Genomic DNA, 17,116 nt, shown 5'->3' on the forward strand with positions numbered 1-17,116 from the left:
GGTGCCGTGGGGCACCGCCGGGCGCGGGCAGACCGCCTTCCCGGCGCCACCTTAACGAAGCAGCGGGCGCGCGCGCCCCGGTAGCGGAAGCGGGCCGGGGCCCGCGGGGTGAGGGCGAGTGGTGACGTTTCTCTGGTCGGCGGGTAGCGGCGGCCGGTGCTGTCTCGCGGTCGCCAGCGGCGGCTGCGAGCGCTGGGCGGCCTCGCCGCGGCGGGCTGGGCTAGGCTCCGCCCGCAGGCCCCGCGCCGCGCTCCCGGTGAGTGCCTGGGCGGCTGCCGCGAAGCGAGACCGCGACTGACAGAGGCTTCTCGGGGTGAGGCGGGGGCCCGCGGCCCGGCTACGGCGGTGCTGCGGCAGGGAGGGCGGGCACCCGGGCCCTGCCGACCTCGGGGAACGGTCCGCCCTCGGGCAGCGCGGGCCTGCCGTCTGCCGAGGCGCTGCTTGGCCGCGCCGCCCTGGCTCCCGAGGAGCGGAGTCTGGGGGCTACTGGGCGAGCCCCGGCTGTCCGCGTCACCGGGACGGGATTCGCCTTGCCCGGTGCCTGGCCCTTGGCTGTGGCCGGCCCTGGATACACATGGGGAAGGGCAGGGGCCGGGCACGCATCTAGGGCTGTGCCTTCACCGTTTTTTCCCTTTTCCGTGAAAACGAGGGCGTCGGACCATAAGCAAGAGCCGGTTCCTGCTACAGCTCAGGGGGTGCAATCCCATCCCTCTGCCACATAGTTTTAGAAGGTGGAAACTAAGTTGGGGTTGACAGTTGCTGCAGTAGTTCAAGCTGTTTCCACCCGTGAATCAGCCTTTTTTCGGTTGTATTATTAGACTTCGAGTGGATTTTAATCCATGCATGAATATATTTAATATAACTTTATTGTACAGCCTTTAAGTAAGTATCTTTAAGTTATCTTTTAAAAACAGCTGTTTAAACAGCTGTTATCCGTTAAAACTTATCTTTTAAGAGTTCTGTGCACTAAAGAGTACTACTTTAGCTAGACAAATTTTGGTTAGAGGTTTATACTAGATTGATAGGCAGTCTGTCTCTTCAAGAGTTTTTTTGCTGCTGTTTTGCTATTTTTGATATGGCTTCATAAAACCCCCTGCTATCTCTTCTGCCCTTTGCTGCTGAAAAGCAAACTTTTCAGAACAAAACACAAAGGTCTTGGGACTCTGCAGTAAAAGGATGATGTGGGAGCTCAGTGCGGAGGTGCCCAGGCTGCATCTGCTGAAGGCAGCTCCGGCTGTGTAGAGCTCAGGGCCTTGCTTAAGGCTCAGGGCTTCTTGCACAAGGCCTGCTGGCTATGGCCGGGCCTGTTTACTGTGGGGCCCTGCCAGATTTAAATCTGTTCGGTGCATTTGTGGAGTGCTGCATCAAAGCTAAAAAGCTCTTCCAGAGCTACTGGTGCTCTGAACGCAGCATATACACGTTTCTGCAGTGCAGTCACCACTAATGCCCTTCTGGCTACCATCCAACACAAGTTGGCTATCTGCTAAGACAGCTTGTATGTCTTTTTGTCTGTAGTGTGGCTCACAACTTGGATGGACTGTATGTGAAAAGTTTTATTTCTGTACTTGTCATCCCTTCGTAATTCTGGTGGCTTATAAATCCTTAATGTGCTGGAGAAAGCAGTTGACATTAAAATGCTTAAACTCATCCCCTTAGCATAGTATTTGCACTATTCTTACTTTAAGGTTGTTGGAAGAAGCTTTTGGAGTGCTGCAGTGGAAACATTTGTTAGGACATAACTTCTTATATTTGGAGATCTAGAGAAACTCCAGAAACTAATTTTAAATATTGTTTTCTTCTCTACTCATTTGAGGGGGGAGCGGGGAAGTCCTGAAAATTTTGAAAACTCTCAGTTACTTTGATTTACAGAGGCTCTCGTTTGTTATTGGGAAGTTTGCTTTCAGCTCTGAAAGGAGGAGCTCAGATGTGAGACTCTGAATTCAGCTATCAGCAGTGGAGTACTGAAAGTGCTCCGTTTCATTAGTAATTATGGTGTTAGAACTCTTTTGCTCTTCAGACAAATTTTGGTTTGCCCTTTTTTAGAATTTTAGATTGCTGTTCCTGCCATGTGTTCTGAATAGCTTGCCACCTTGTGTAGGATGTGGAGTGGTTTAGTGTGTTGACTAGACTGCATGCCCTTCAGAAACAAACTTTTTATGGTTTCCTAACTATAAGTTACACTATGCTTTAGGCTTGTATGTAAGATTTGCATAGTGAACAAAAATGGTCTGATTTTCCAATAAAGCTATTAAAAATTACAACATGAATTTTGCTTACTAAAATGCAGATATGTTTACAGGGTTACTGAAATGGGAAATTCAGTTTGATTTAGTGTAAGGTAGATAAAACAGAACCAATCAATAATGTTCAATTTTGCTAGCAAAGTATTTTCTTTCTGATCATACCGTCTTTGGAGGAGGCAGACCTTCTAGGCTATTCTGCTTGGTTTTATTCTGTCATGTAGCATATTGCTGATAGACTTCCAGAAAGAATGCTGTTTTTAATCTTATCTGGACTGTTTTCTCATGGTCAATTCAATGCACAAATATTCCAGAATGAAATGCTTCCTAATTGCAATGTGATATCTCTGTTTTTAAGTAGGCCATCAGGATAGCCTAAAATTAACTTCAGGCCAATATTTCCTAAAAATAAAAAGTTAAAACTTGTGCACTTTCTGGAATGCAAAGCAGGTTTCTTAACCCAAAAGATACTGGAATAATTAATTTGCAAAGGCACAGCTTCAACTAGTTCTAAATTAAATTTTTAATTGTTTTTCAGATTCTTCTGAGTTGTACTTGAAGCCGCCAAAATGGTTCTAGCAGATCTTGGAAGGAAAATAACTTCAGCATTACGCTCCCTGAGCAATGCTACAATTATCAATGAAGAGGTATGTGGTATGCATATTTGATGGCATTAACATTTAGAAAACAGTTCTGAGAAAGTTTTCAAAGGCTGATGAGAAGCTTGAAGTAGGTTGATGTTATCCTGAGGCTCTTTTATTCAAGTAAAATTTCTAGCTAGAGGTTTTAACCCCCTGATAGTACTGCCAAAACTGAGAACCGGATTTAGACATGCGCAGTCACCTCATGCATAGTGGGTCCCATGGTCAAAGTGTCCTTGAGCCTGGTGACTGTGCTTAGGGAGATCAGTATTCTGAGGTAGTGATGCTGGAGGAGGCAATATGTTCCTAAGTTCAGGTGGGAGGTGGGCTGTGAGACTGTGTAGAGTGCTCTGATTTGTGTGTGTGCATGCACAGATAGACTATGGAGATGTGTACTAGGCTGTTAGAAACTGAAGCGTGGAAGAACAAATAGCTTTCAGTGTAAACTTTGCTGTCTGAAATGTGAGGATAATGTTATGTTCACTGCCTTTGTATCCAAGCCAATGTAGTGTGTGGTTCTGGAAGCTGTTTGACTTGGTGTAGTCTGTGGGGTTTTTTTAATTAAGAGTTTGAAATGATAAATAAGTGTTTTCTGTTAGTTTTCCATCTTGCTTTTCAGTCCATCTAACTGATGTGATGGTTTAGAAGTGCCTATGAGTAAACAAATTTCTAGAAGCTCTTTTCAGTAGGCAGACAGGTGGCTTAACATAACTAAAAAGTAGGCTCATTGAGGCTTGTAGGGTTGGAACTTGTGCATAGAGGAAAGGTTTTAATAAATCTTCAGCTGGTAGACAACAAATCCTTAACTGAATCAAATGTAGCCCAATTAATTTTTTTCAGCAGTAGAAATCTTTTTCCTGCAAGAGCTCAAGCTGTGCAAATAAGGCCATTTATGCAGGTGTTACTTTAAAAAAAAAAATTTGTTCAAGACTTTCCACTTTGAAAAGTCTTAGAACTACTAAAGTGGGTTCCTAACTGAGGCACTGGTTTGCCTAAAAAAGGCATACCCCAGAGCAGCAGTGCATTTTCTGCTGAAAATGCAGATAGCGGTGTGTCCCTCTTGCATTTAAGGAATACTTTTATTTGCAGAGATTGTGTTGTGTTAAGAGATTTCTTTTGTGTGTTTGTGTTACAACTGTCTCTAAAGGGTACCCATAGGGAAGTTTAGGAAGCCTTGCTACCATAGGAACTGCTGTTATCCTTAATGCAATAGGGAGTGTTCTGTGTTACTTTGTTACACTGTGCATATTACAATGAGGAGGACCCTTCTTTTCCAGTATTACTCTTTCCAATTTAAATTGCATTTATGTAGGAACAAATGTATAGACTTTTTTGTGGTGGTCAAAATAATGGTAGGACTGCATGTGTTTAGTCTGTAAAAGCCTTGTTTATGTATAGGTTTTTGCATTCTTGTTTTGAATTAATACTGGCCTAGTCAATGCTGTGTATTGCAAAACCATTTTTCTTTTATACTCCAAAGGTTTTAAATGCTATGTTAAAAGAAGTATGTACAGCATTACTGGAAGCTGATGTTAATATTAAACTTGTGAAGCAACTCAGAGAAAATGTCAAGTAAGTGAAATCATCAAAATGCATTTAACTTCTGCTGTTTGTAGAAGTTGTAATTTGAGGTTACAGAAGAACAGCTAACTTCTAACTTGATATGGTTTTCTTAGTCCCTCCGAGTTTACCTTTAGCAGGAAAATACAGTTTGAACTAAATGTCTAGCCAGTTCCATCAAAAGAATCTTTTCGGTTTAGCCAGTTATTGCTGTTACAGTCTTGTTTTGAAAAAACTGTTGCTGTCATCAGTTGAGTGGTATAATAAGTTCTTTGTTACTTCCTAGACACCTCATCTTCCCATGTTCTGTGCTGGATATAAATAGATCTGTGTATATGACCATTACTGTTACCTTGGCTATTTTCAGATGGGTAATTCAAGTAGATGCAAGTCTGAAAGATGCAAGTATTTTAGAAACCTGTTATTGTCCATACAGAAGTAATATCTCCAATGCATGTCTCTTGTTAAATACATCCTATCTGAAAGCTCAAGGCAAATCAGAGTGCTGTTCCAGCTGCAAAGACTTAATTTATTAGTAAGTTAAAGTGATGCTTTACGTTATGTTGGTGTTTCATGGTTTTCCTAAATTCAGGTCTGCAATTGATCTTGAAGAAATGGCATCTGGCCTTAACAAAAGAAAAATGATTCAGCATGCTGTCTTTAAGGAACTTGTTAAGGTATGACTTCAAAATTCTGTATTATGTCACTTTTCTTGTACAGCCTGGTCTGTGGAAATAGTACAGTAGCAAGCCAAGCTTTAAGGTTATTGTGTGATACCTGCAATTATGTTTTCTGCTGTAAAGCTTCTTACTATTGCAAATAGTAGTAGTATTCTGATTGAAACTACTTCCTGGGCATCTCTCAGACTAACTTCAATTTAAGCTTCAAGTTCAGCTGTTTTTACTCTTCAATTGAAACTTAAAGACAAAATAAGGATGAAGTACTGTTAGCTTCCGGGCTGTCCTTGGTTGTCCCAGAAACACACCTTTGCTACTCTAATGAAGATTTGTTCAAACTACTTAAGGCTTTGAAAAAGTGTTAACTAACAACCCAGCAACTTGTAGCAGTGTTTTTCTTTAATCTGCCTGCTTGGTCAAATCAGCACCTGGGTATCAGTATTCTGTCCTCTTTCCAGTTAACAGTATAGTCTTTTGTTCTTGTGTAGTCTGCCCACCCATATGATGGCTTTCTGGAATGTATGCACTTTCTACTGTGTCGGGAGGTGAGGCAGCAACCCTGAAAAGTCTTCTGTAGTGTAGGATTCTCGCCAGAAGAGGTCCATCTTGAGCAGTGATGGTGGGGTGGAGGTTTATGTTTCTGTGTTGGTTGTTGTACTTGTGCGGTATATACAGGCCACCCTGACTTTGGTGCTTGGTGTTAGGACAATATTAATGCTGTTACTCTTACAGAATTATCATGCAGAACACTACATACTATAGATATCTTGCAAAGGCTGTTGCTGTTCACTGTAAATCAGCAAGCATCTAAGCTAAATTAAGACTAGAATTTGCAAAAATTGGTTTGGTCCATTGAATATAAAACCAGGCACCTAGCATGACTGTGACACTGACTGTTCTGTGTTTTTGAAATTCAGTTCTACAACATATGTTATACTTTGTTCTTTAGCTTGTGGATCCTGGAGTCAAAGCATGGACACCTACCAAAGGAAAACAGAATATTATAATGTTTGTTGGTTTGCAAGGAAGTGGTAAGACAACAACCTGTTCAAAGGTAACTTGCACTGAATCTGTTTGCACATTTGGGTTTTTTTTGGGGGAAGGTGGCGGTCATTGGACTCCTTTGGTAGGATTTGCTTGTGATCTGTGCTGTTCTATTAGTAGGAAAGTGCTAACTGATTACAATGTAGGGGTATTTTTGCAGAGAGGTTTCTGAGATGACATGAACATCCGAAGTAATATTTAGGGGGGGGCAATTTATGGCTTGTAGGACTGACTTCAAGATTTCTTTAAACTAAACTCTTGATGAAACAATACTCTATATTGAAATATAGAAAGATTCTTTCTATTTGTCACCTTCTGGGTTTCAGACTAGTACGATGAATTGAACCTATCTCATTCCGTTACCTATTTAGGGGAACCAGTGGAAGTTGGCCTCTGTTACATATCTGTTAAGTGTGAGTGGGTGGTGTGGAATTCTTCCAGCCCCAAATTCATCAAGGAAATTTGGATTTGCATTTTTAAGGCTAGAAAAGAATGCTCTGAATCAGTGCTTAACCTATTTATGGTGGTTGTTGGGATAAAAAATTATCCTGTGGAAAGAGACTGCATCTTTGTAGCTTTCTTGTTATCTGCTCCTGAGATTTACACATAGGCTGTACTGAATATATCACTTCTCTGGTTTCATAAGACTTTCCTAGGGCTTCTGTAGGTGAACTATGTTTTGGAAGTTTGTCTTTGGACAGTGAGTTTACGTTGTACCAGTGATGCTGAGTGTTACAAGACAGTAAGGATTCCATCCATCGCTTTAAAATGTGTCCTTGCAATGGAAATACCTTTGTTCCTCTGGAAATTCAGAAACAGAGCTGTACAAGTCATAGCCACAGCACTTCCATATTAAGTAGTTACTGCTTTGGGTAGTTTCTAAAAGCTAGTCTAATTTGCAGTGTTAACAGTAAGCGTATTCCAGGAGTTAGGAAAATGTGAACTGGAATTTGTAGTCATTCCTAGCTCAGGAGACTGAAATTGGAAGCAGAGTCAAGCAGCTGTTTTCATCTTGCCATTAATAATTATTTGTATTACATTTTTCTAAATAACAGGGATGCTAACATTTGATACTTGCACAGTGTTACTAAGTGGTCTCAGTCATAGGAAGGCTGGATTTGACTTTGTGTCCCCTGTATGTACTTCAGTGACTTACAGGCTGTTATACAGTGTCATGCTTGCTAGTGGGTTTTTGTTGTAACTACTTGTTTTTAAATTTCTCTTCACAGTTAGCATACTTCTATCAGAGGAAGGGTTGGAAGACGTGTTTAATATGTGCAGACACGTACAGAGCAGGTAATAGTCTTTAATGATGTGGTTCTTTAATACTTACAGATTTTTTTTAAATAGTACCATGACTATACCTGTCTTACAGGTGCTTTTGACCAGTTAAAGCAGAATGCCACAAAAGCAAGAATTCCTTTTTATGGGAGGTAAGCATCTTTCAGAATCAGTTTTGAGAAGATTCAACACCAATGATGTATTGTTCCTTATTTAACACCTCACACTAAGCCCTATTCAGTGTTGTCTAATTACTTAGATTTAATTATATTTGCTCTGATCAGATAAAAATTTAGTTCAGTATACTGTCTGCCAGTAGTATCAGGTAAGGATAGTGTAAGAAGAGATCAGGCATCCAGAGAGAATTCCCTAGAATGTTCTCTCAGTGTATAGCTGTTTATAGGCCTTTACCAGACACATTCAGATTTTCAGAAAGTATCTTTACAGACCAAAGGACATGATTTCTGGACCCTTAATTTTTATTGTCAAGTAGGAGCAGCAGTGGACCTAAAATGGCTTTTCTAAAGCAGTAAGTAACTTCCCCTAAGCTTCACTGGAGGTGTCTAGATGCTCAGTTAAATCTTATTTCAGAGATGATCTGGTAGAACTTAGTGCAGTCTTCAGCAGGTGAGACAGTCCTTTGTGTTTCAGTTCACTGAATAGTAAGGTCAAATGGTTTAGGAAGGTGTATTTTTAATCAGTTCTTGCTTGACATAAGAGCAGGTCCCTCTTGAAATCCAGATAGATTTACTATTAACAAGTTTACAGTCAAGTGATGAAAATTTGAATTAGTTTCTTTGGGACCAAAGAATTGCATGCATATATATATATGTTTCTCTTTGATCAGTTATACAGAAATGGATCCTGTAATTATTGCCTCAGAAGGTGTTGAGAAATTTAAGAATGAAAACTTTGAAATAATCATTGTTGATACAAGTGGACGTCACAAACAGGAAGACTCCTTGTTTGAAGAGATGTTACAAGTTGCTAATGCCATAGTGAGTAGTTTCAAGAAATACAGTAACTTGTTACAGTAATTTGACTACAATTAATTTATGTTTATCTTAATGTTCTTTGTGGATTTCATGCCTATGGAATGTGTCAACACTTTAGCTCCTAGAATATATTAGAAATTACAAATGGATATGAATAAACGAGGGCTGGATGATTAGTGATTGATAGTTCTGTGTTAGTTTTAATTCTTGTATCTATAATTCAAGGATGCTCACATGTAACTAGGCTACTGCTCCTGGTTTAGCTTTTTCTTTTCAGGACCTCTGCATTGAGAAACTAGATAAGAGAACCAGTCTGATCTGGTTTCCTGTAGCTGTGTGTACTACACTTTCTGTGATTGTCATAATTGCCTTGAAACAGAGAAGACTGGATAACTTTCAACAGTTTTGATATGTAAATGAAGCTGGTGTTTCTTGTATGGGTTTAAAATGTCTAGCTATTTGTTTGATTCTGTGGTCTTGCATGGTAGTATGATACTTCCCACACAACAGCTAATGGCTAACTTGTTTTCAGAGGAGTGGATGGCTTAAAGCTCTTAATGTAAAACCAAATGCAAGATGTTGCTAGCCGTTAACTGCTTGTAGGTACTAATTAACTTACTGGCTTAGATAATGCATACAATCACTTAAAACATAAGTAATAACTGTAAACCTATTAAATTTAAATATTTTCTGTTGTAGATAAGTTTTTCACATAGTAATACAGCATCAGAGTTTTCAAATGGTCCTTAGACAGAACTGTTCATAAAACAGTTGTTCTTTTATTTTAAACTGCGCAGCCCTTACATACTGTTATTGCAGTAAGTTCTGCTACTGAACATAATGTACAAATACTGTTTAAGAAAGCAGGAAATTATTATTTTGTGTATTTCTCATTTCTCTAGCAACCAGATAACATTGTTTATGTGATGGATGCTTCCATTGGCCAAGCTTGTGAAGCTCAAGCTAAAGCTTTCAAAGATAAAGTAGATGTAGCTTCTGTTATTGTTACTAAGCTTGATGGACATGCAAAAGGAGGTGGAGCTCTTAGTGCGTAAGTATTGTGACATGAGTGTCCAACGTCTGGCTATGCATGGACGACCATGAAATGTGTTAGTGTCTCACGGAAACCTGTCCTGTTAAAATATCAGTCACACTGTACAGAATCGGATTTAACAGTTATGTTCTTGCCCTACTTCTGCTGGATGGAATCACCCGTTGATATTTAACATCAGTCAGAATCAGATATTATGATGTACTTCCAATATAGTAGTGTGTATTGTCACATGGCAGACTTCTGTCTTCTGCGAACAGCATCAAGCAATTATATTTATTGTATCTTGTATATCAGGAGTTTTTATCAAAAATATAAATTTGGACTTTATAGATATGGCTGACCTGAAAAGTTTTGCTTCTTGTTTAACGCCCAAGATTTTTTCAAAAGGGGCAAAACTAGCTAGTTGTATCTGATAGCCTTAAGACTGTGATGCAAATCAAACTTCTGGATTGCCAGTGTCCAACAATTTGGTAAAAAAAAATCAGTCTGCAGTCATACTTTTTGAATTCCCATTCTTGTTGGACTTCCCATGTGCTGTATCTTGACAGACTCTGTTGACTAGGAAATGTTAAATTTTATCTTCAGCTTTATGTGATGGCATGTCAGACTAATCTCCAGCTGCATTTCAATGATATAGCTTGCATGGAGCTGAGATGATTTGTCAAAACAGTCAGTTAACTGACACCAACATACTAAATCACTGTCTGACTTTGATCTTAAGTGTTAGAGTTCTTAAACTGCCATATGTATTTTGCTGTTATTTATAGCATAGTGGTAGAAAACTAAAGAGAAAAATGAACATACTGAAAGCTTGTTGCAGTTGTCATGCGTTTGTATGTGTTAAGTCTGCTGTTCTAGCCTTTTTGCAGACTGGTAGCTGAGTTAATCTAAAACCTAGTGCAAGTGATTGACTGATGAAAAGGTTATGATTTTTCTAATGTCTAAGTGGTTTTCCTTCTGTGTTGAAAATTAGATTACTGTCTGTTGTGGGAGGTACCTTGAAGAAAAAGTAATCAATGCCTGTCTCATCTGGCCTTCCAATATTAGGATAAAACGGAGATAATTTATTTTTCTTCCTTTCCTCTCAAGTTGCTTATTTTCATTGCTGAGTTTAAGAAACTTACATTTCTGCTGATTTGTTTCAAAGCAGAGTTTGTATTTTACAAAGTACTAATTAGAGCAACATCTTGTCAGCTACTCCCAGCTATCCATCCTAAATGCTGGATGTTTTTGCATTAATAGTTTGAGGAATAAGAGATACTTCAGAGAGGATGCATTGTGTTGATGATACCTAGCTGACTGTTAGGTGGTACTAAAGATGGGTGGTTTTTGAGAGGCCGTTTCCTAAAATATATTTTACTGCAGAGTTGCTGCCACAAAGAGTCCTATTATTTTTATTGGAACTGGCGAACACATAGATGACTTTGAACCCTTTAAAACACAGCCGTTCATCAGCAAACTTCTTGGTATGTACTGCATACAACTGTACTTAAAAGACACTTTGAATTGGATAATAGGAAGTCAAAGTGTAATTTTTTTTAATACTAACATAAGAGCTTTTTTTCCTTCCCGCCAGGTATGGGTGATATTGAAGGACTGATAGATAAAGTAAATGAGTTAAAGTTGGATGATAATGAAGCACTCATAGAAAAGCTCAAACATGGTAAGTTATTCCCAAGGCCTGAATGCAGGTGTATTACCATGACCTAATCATGACAGTTCTCTTAGGGATGTAGACCATTAGTTTGTTATATGTAGAGACAGGTAATTTGTTTCATGTGCATAGTGAAGAATGGTTATTCTTTCTCTAATAAACGTGGCAGGCAAGTAAATTGAGTTATGGTTTTTGAGTGATGTCTGTCAGACTGTAGCTGTCTTAACTGCAGAATAACTAGCTTAACTCTTAAAAGTGTGTGCCATCTAAAATGGTTTAGCCAGGTTAATGGTGGAGAAGAGGTGCATCTACTTATGCATGCAGTATAGTATTTAACTTGTAAATATAAAGAATAATAATTGAGAAAGGGACAGTAAGACCAAAATGCTAGTGTAACTTTTCTAACTTTTTTTTTTGTACTTCAGGTCAATTTACGTTAAGAGATATGTATGAACAATTCCAAAACATCATGAAAATGGGACCATTCAGTCAGATCTTGGTTAGTTATCCCCAAAATAATTTTATCAGATTTTCATTTGTTGACAAACTTCTGCTGTAAACTTAGAACGCTTCATTGAAACTGGTGCTAGACTCTGTGCTTTATGTTCTTCAAAAAGATGAAATTATTTGCTTACTGTGATACATAACTACTGAAATAAACGTGCTGTCTATGTTTCTGGCTGCTTAATTAAAGTTAGCTTTGCCTGTTCTGACACAGCTTTTGTTTTCCATTTTAAAAACTAGGGTATGATCCCTGGTTTTGGAACTGACTTCATGAGTAAAGGCAATGAACAGGAATCAATGGCAAGGCTAAAGAAATTGATGACTATAATGGACAGTATGAATGACCAAGGTAAAACAAACTTCACCCACCATTTCTTTTCTCCATTGTTGAACAAGCTTACTTACAGAGATCTCTTTGGACACAACTTGGACATAGAGCAGCATGCATCTACAGGAACAAAATGTTGAGGAGCATTTATCACTCTGAGAAATGGCAAAGAATACATATGTGTTTCAAACTTTCTCAATAAGTCTAAATATTTAGAGAGATAGATACCCTGACAATTGCCTGGTGCTCTGTCTTGTGTAGAGTAGGTGGGATTTTTGAAGAATTACATTGGAAATTAATGGGGTTTTTTTATACTGTTGTAACTGTGCTTCTTAAGTTATTAACACTATAATTGCAAATTTAAAAGCTACATTCATTGTTAATCTGTCATTTCTGTCTGTCTTTCCACCCACCCTCAAATTTACTTGGTGACATAGCCTGGTCTCTGGGATTCAAGGTGTGTTGTTTCTAATCCACATGCTTTAACCTTGTGCTAAACCTGTTAATACGGCTTAAGACTGAGTATGCTGAGAGCATTATTCAGGCAAGTTTTTCTATCATGGTGATTGACATATGAACGTAACAGCTTTCTAGTACTATTCCCTAGCACATATAATATCAATTTTATGTAAAATTCTGCAGTCACTTCTAAAGGTAGTTTTTTATTCTCTGACTCAAAACTAAATTCTCAACAATAATGAGAACAAGTTTTCTACCAGCTGTAACAGATTTTGTCAGTAACTGAATGGATTTTTCTTTTCCACACTGTAATTGCAGAACTTGACAGTACAGATGGTGCCAAAGTTTTCAGTAAGCAGCCAGGAAGAATCCAGAGAGTAGCAAGAGGTTCAGGTGTTTCTACCAGAGATGTTCAGGAGCTTTTGACCCAGTACACTAAGTTTGCACAGATGGTGAAAAAGATGGGAGGCATCAAAGGGCTTTTCAAAGGTAAGGAAAAAAAAAAAACAGAAAAAAAAAGGGGGAAAAAGTAAAATATTAACTCAGTGAGGAGGTCACTTGTGTGAATGCAAGCAAATATAAAAATATCAATTAGGTGTTGGGAGAAGCAAGTTACAGTTCACTCATTTTCATTATGTTTAAAAGCTCTTATGTAACTGCTAAGAGCTGCACTGTTTTTCATGACAGTAATGTGTAATTTAGCAATAAGAACTACTGTATTTTTGGTTTTCAGTGTAGAGTTCATTACTACTACAATACTCACACTTTTGTCTGTTATGTGGGGCACAGGGACTGTGATCCTTAAATTCTTTTAAGTGGCCGATGTAACTTTTGATCATGGACTAATGGATTTGAATCTAGATTTAGGAGGTAAAATTTTTATTTATTTTTAGCCTCGTATATTAATCCACTTTATTACAATTGCTTCTTTCATTATTTTTCTTTAGGCGGTGATATGTCAAAGAATGTAAACCCATCACAGTTGGCCAAACTGAACCAACAGATGGCAAAGATGATGGATCCAAGAGTTCTTCACCATATGGGTATGTGTTGGCTTTTTACAGCTTTGAGAGGAGTACCAATTATGGTGGAGCATTTGAAATATAGAAGTGAAGAAGGTGATGTGAGAATGCACATTATATCAGTATCAAGTATTTCTAGGTTTCCTAACAAGAATCAGAAAGTTTAGTCTATATGTTATGACTGTTACCAGTGTTTAATCTAGTCTGTTTGTTTGGATTCAGCTCTCAAAATGAGCAATTGTAGTGGTGTCTGATGAAATAGTAAAGTGATGACTTGAAGCATGACTGTAGTAAAGCAAATCTATTCCTAAACTTCCCTTCCCTTCCCTTCTGAGCTTTGCCTCAAATAATTAAGTTTGACAAGAGCAGCTTTAAGACAGGACTCCCATATTGGAACCTTACTAACTGATAATGGTCATTCCTTCAAGGTTTTTTCTTTTGTCTAAATCTTAATACATAGGTCATCCTAAAACCTACTTTAAGTCTGATGTTTTGCAGACCTTTCTGTAATTACTCAGTTGTCCATTTTCAGTAGCCATTTAAACCTGGCTTGACAATCTTGGGCTTTTGCATTTGTATATTACTGAAATAATGTGTGTGCTGTAATGAGGCCTCAGAAGCAAGATAGTTGTGCTTCAGAGTTAACACATCCATTTCCTTACTTTTTTTCTACAGGTGGCATGGCAGGATTGCAGTCAATGATGAGACAATTTCAACAAGGTGCTGCTGGGAATATGAAAGGCATGATGGGATTCAATAATATGTAAAGAAGCCTTAATGAAAATGGACTTGGTTGACTCTTCTTTCATTGAAGTTGCAACGAATTTGCTTTCTTCCTTTTTACAGTGATGGGGGAGTGGTCTTTTGAAATCTTATTCAGGCTTCTCAGTTTCTACATCTAATTTCTGAAAACTATTTTTGCTTAAATTAGTTCCTCTCCACTAATACCTGATGGCACAAGAGTAATTCAATTTAATAAACCAAAATCATAATGTAAAATTTTAATATTTAGAGACACTTTTTAATTGTTTACATCAAATGGCAGCCATTATATTTGTAAACAACCCTGATCTTTGGTTATAGTAACATAAAATGTCACAAATATACTGTAAAATAAAATTTCAGTGGTTATAAACAAGGCAATGGCCTGTTTCTTTAGTTCTTTCATAACTGCCCTTTATCAGTATGCAATGAGATTTCCTTAATTTGGTTTGTCTCTAATAACTGTAACTCACGTTTGGCATAGATACTATAACAATAATTCTGTATCTGAACTGTGCTGTTGCTGCTCAGGTGTTCTCCTTGGTGCATTTTTAGAAGGTAGATGTGCTGTGCTTAGGTTTGTACAAAACTTTGTTCTCCAGAATTTTATTGTTCTTTCCCTATACATAGAGAATGAAATGACTAAAACCACACAGGTATGTAGATATCAAGCTGTCTCATATATTGAAGATAATCTTAATACTGGGCTGCCAGTTAAGCAGTTCTGTTATGGAGATAATTTCTAACACATATTAGATGGAATTCTGTGCTGTTACTAAACTTAAAACAAACACAGATAGCTGTATCTGACAGAGCATAATGACCCAATTCAGCTACAGTCTGAACTTAAATTTCCTTCTTTTAATATGTCAGTTTACTGTGTTGGTCTCAAAGGTGGAATCTACAGGTATGCTTCAGAAACTAGGTAGACTAGATGAACCTTGAAATCCAGTGTACATCTTCGTGAATATGGTAAGATTTTTCACCCTTAAGGCAAGAGGGTGTATTATGAATTTAATATACTGCAGAACACTTGGGTTGTGAATGGACACCCATTTCTGCTTAGATAAGACAAAAATTAAATGCAGTCATTAAAACAAGTGTGTCCCTCTGTCAGCCAGTTCTTGAGAAGGTGGCAGCTAACACAGCAGACAGTGAATAGCTTATATAGGTAATTATGCTATTGTGCTAACATGAAGTATGCTGTAACTTAAGTTTATGGTGTGAAAGTACCTTTTGCATGCGCAGTGGTACATGTATTCAATGTATGGAGGCTGCTGAAAATTCTTCAGGTATGCCATTCACCTACAACACTGCACTTTAAGCCTGTAAAAGGATGAGTTAAGTTGGGTCTTACTGTTTTAAATATAACAAAAGAATGAGTCCTCGCACATCACCAGTTTGGGAGGGAGCTGTCTGGCTATTTAAGTGGTGTGTGTTTACTAAACTTTTTTTAATAGTATTTTCAGTTCTTGAGCAGTACAAACCAATGCAATATACAAAATCATGCAGCAAAGAGGAACAAATAAATCTTGGTTTGAAATGCAGTCAGTAGGGGAGAGTAGATAGTTGAATGCTTTTGATGGAAATCAAACATGAATAGACATATTGAGGATGAACAGTGGAGCACTGTGCTTCTGGACAAGCTCAGTCAGACTGTCAAGTTAGCAACAATTAACTCTTTTGAATTCATTGCATACATCTAGCTTTAGTCTTTAGTCCACCATTTCCAAACTGCTACCAGACAGGAAGAGAGCTGTCACTGCCTGTGTGTTGGCAGAGGCAAGGGCAAGTTCAGAAAGCATTTCCTTTGAAGGAGTGAGATGTGTCAATTGTTATTTCTAAGGTATATGCTGGAATAAACAAATAGCAGTATATTGCTTTCAACACTCCAGATAGAAAAGACTTGTCTAAAGATCTCAAGGGTTTGTTTTTTTAAAAAAAAAAAAAAAGTTGGAGGCACTCTAAAAGGAGAGTTCAGCTGTATAGGAGCACCTATAAAATCCTGTCATAGCTTTAAAGAACAACAATTTTAGGGAATGTGGGTAATAGTTTTTTAATGTTTGGATCCTGCAGAGTATAAGGCGTGGAAGGAAATCCTAAAGTTGTTGCAGGAGAACAGAAGCAATAGTGTTCTATACAGTCTCTCAATTTGATATTCTGAACTGGAGCCTTAATTGCATCAAGCCTAGGAGAGGCTATGCAAAACACTACCAGCAAGTGCCGTGAGTAACAACTCTCCCAGCACCCTTTTCTTGCATTAGACTGCTTCTACTCATCTTACACAGGATCTCACACTGTTTTGTGGAAGAGTTTTCTCTGGCATACAAGATGACTGAAAAGTTAGAGACAAACTTTCCTGGAAATACTTAGAAGACTGAGGTCTATCTTTCTGTGTCGATCTTACTGAAAGCTGTTGCTACTGCTCTGGCAAGTTCGCTGTTTTGGGGTCTGGACACATGGCTAAATGCAGTTCGCTGAGAACTAGAAGTAGGTAGGGAAGGCTTCAGATAATTCGGTAATTGTAGTGCCCGGGGAAAACCATTAGGAGGAGCCGATGGACGAGAGTAATCTGTAAAATAAACTCGACTCTCTGTTTTACCTTTTCTTGAGGATGGTGGTGGTTCTGTAAAAGTGAGAGACCTTCAAAATAAAAAAATAAAAATGACTCCGCAGTCCCATAAACAGGATGTTTCAGATGCTTCCACCTCTCTCTCTTCTCACTAGTAGTGGGCATTGGCTAATGGTGCCCAGGTCAGTGCTGGGCCCTTGCCTGCCGCAATGCCAGCCCAGCCCAGGCTCTGGGGACAAGGGCCCGGCTCTCTGCTGGAGCAGCTGAGCAAACCAGTTACCTGACACACGCTTCTCGCTGCCTGCTGGGAATAAACGTTATTT

The 17,116-nt window shown here is 38.7% G+C and overlaps 1 protein-coding gene across 1 annotated transcript; it reads left to right on the forward strand.

Moving 5' to 3' along the window:
* Nucleotides 1–7: 7 nt before the first annotated feature.
* On the forward strand, nucleotides 8–14,592 carry SRP54 (signal recognition particle 54). The gene is made up of 16 exons (XM_074909875.1): nucleotides 8–256; nucleotides 2,779–2,887; nucleotides 4,362–4,453; nucleotides 5,034–5,118; nucleotides 6,068–6,172; nucleotides 7,392–7,458; nucleotides 7,538–7,595; nucleotides 8,291–8,441; nucleotides 9,341–9,489; nucleotides 10,858–10,958; nucleotides 11,069–11,155; nucleotides 11,572–11,645; nucleotides 11,891–11,999; nucleotides 12,756–12,926; nucleotides 13,385–13,480; nucleotides 14,135–14,592. Exons 2-16 carry the CDS (start codon nucleotides 2,810–2,812, stop codon nucleotides 14,224–14,226), a joined length of 1,515 nt encoding a protein of 504 aa, XP_074765976.1. The 5' UTR covers nucleotides 8–256; nucleotides 2,779–2,809; the 3' UTR covers nucleotides 14,227–14,592.
* The last annotated feature ends 2,524 nt before the right edge of the window (nucleotides 14,593–17,116 follow it).

The sequence above is a fragment of the Athene noctua genome, chromosome 6 (assembly GCF_965140245.1).
Source record: "Athene noctua chromosome 6, bAthNoc1.hap1.1, whole genome shotgun sequence".
NCBI classification, from domain to species: Eukaryota; Metazoa; Chordata; class Aves; order Strigiformes; family Strigidae; genus Athene; species Athene noctua.

Excerpts from the sequence above, each read along its gene's own strand:
- SRP54 (XM_074909875.1), top strand. The coding sequence starts at position 2,810 with ATGGTTCTAGCAGATCTTGGAAGGAAAATAACTTCAGCATTACGCTCC. Across the intron at positions 4,454-5,033 it reads CAACTCAGAGAAAATGTCAA|GTCTGCAATTGATCTTGAAG; the intron begins GTAAGTGAAATC and ends TCCTAAATTCAG. Across the intron at positions 12,927-13,384 it reads CATCAAAGGGCTTTTCAAAG|GCGGTGATATGTCAAAGAAT; the intron begins GTAAGGAAAAAA and ends ATTTTTCTTTAG.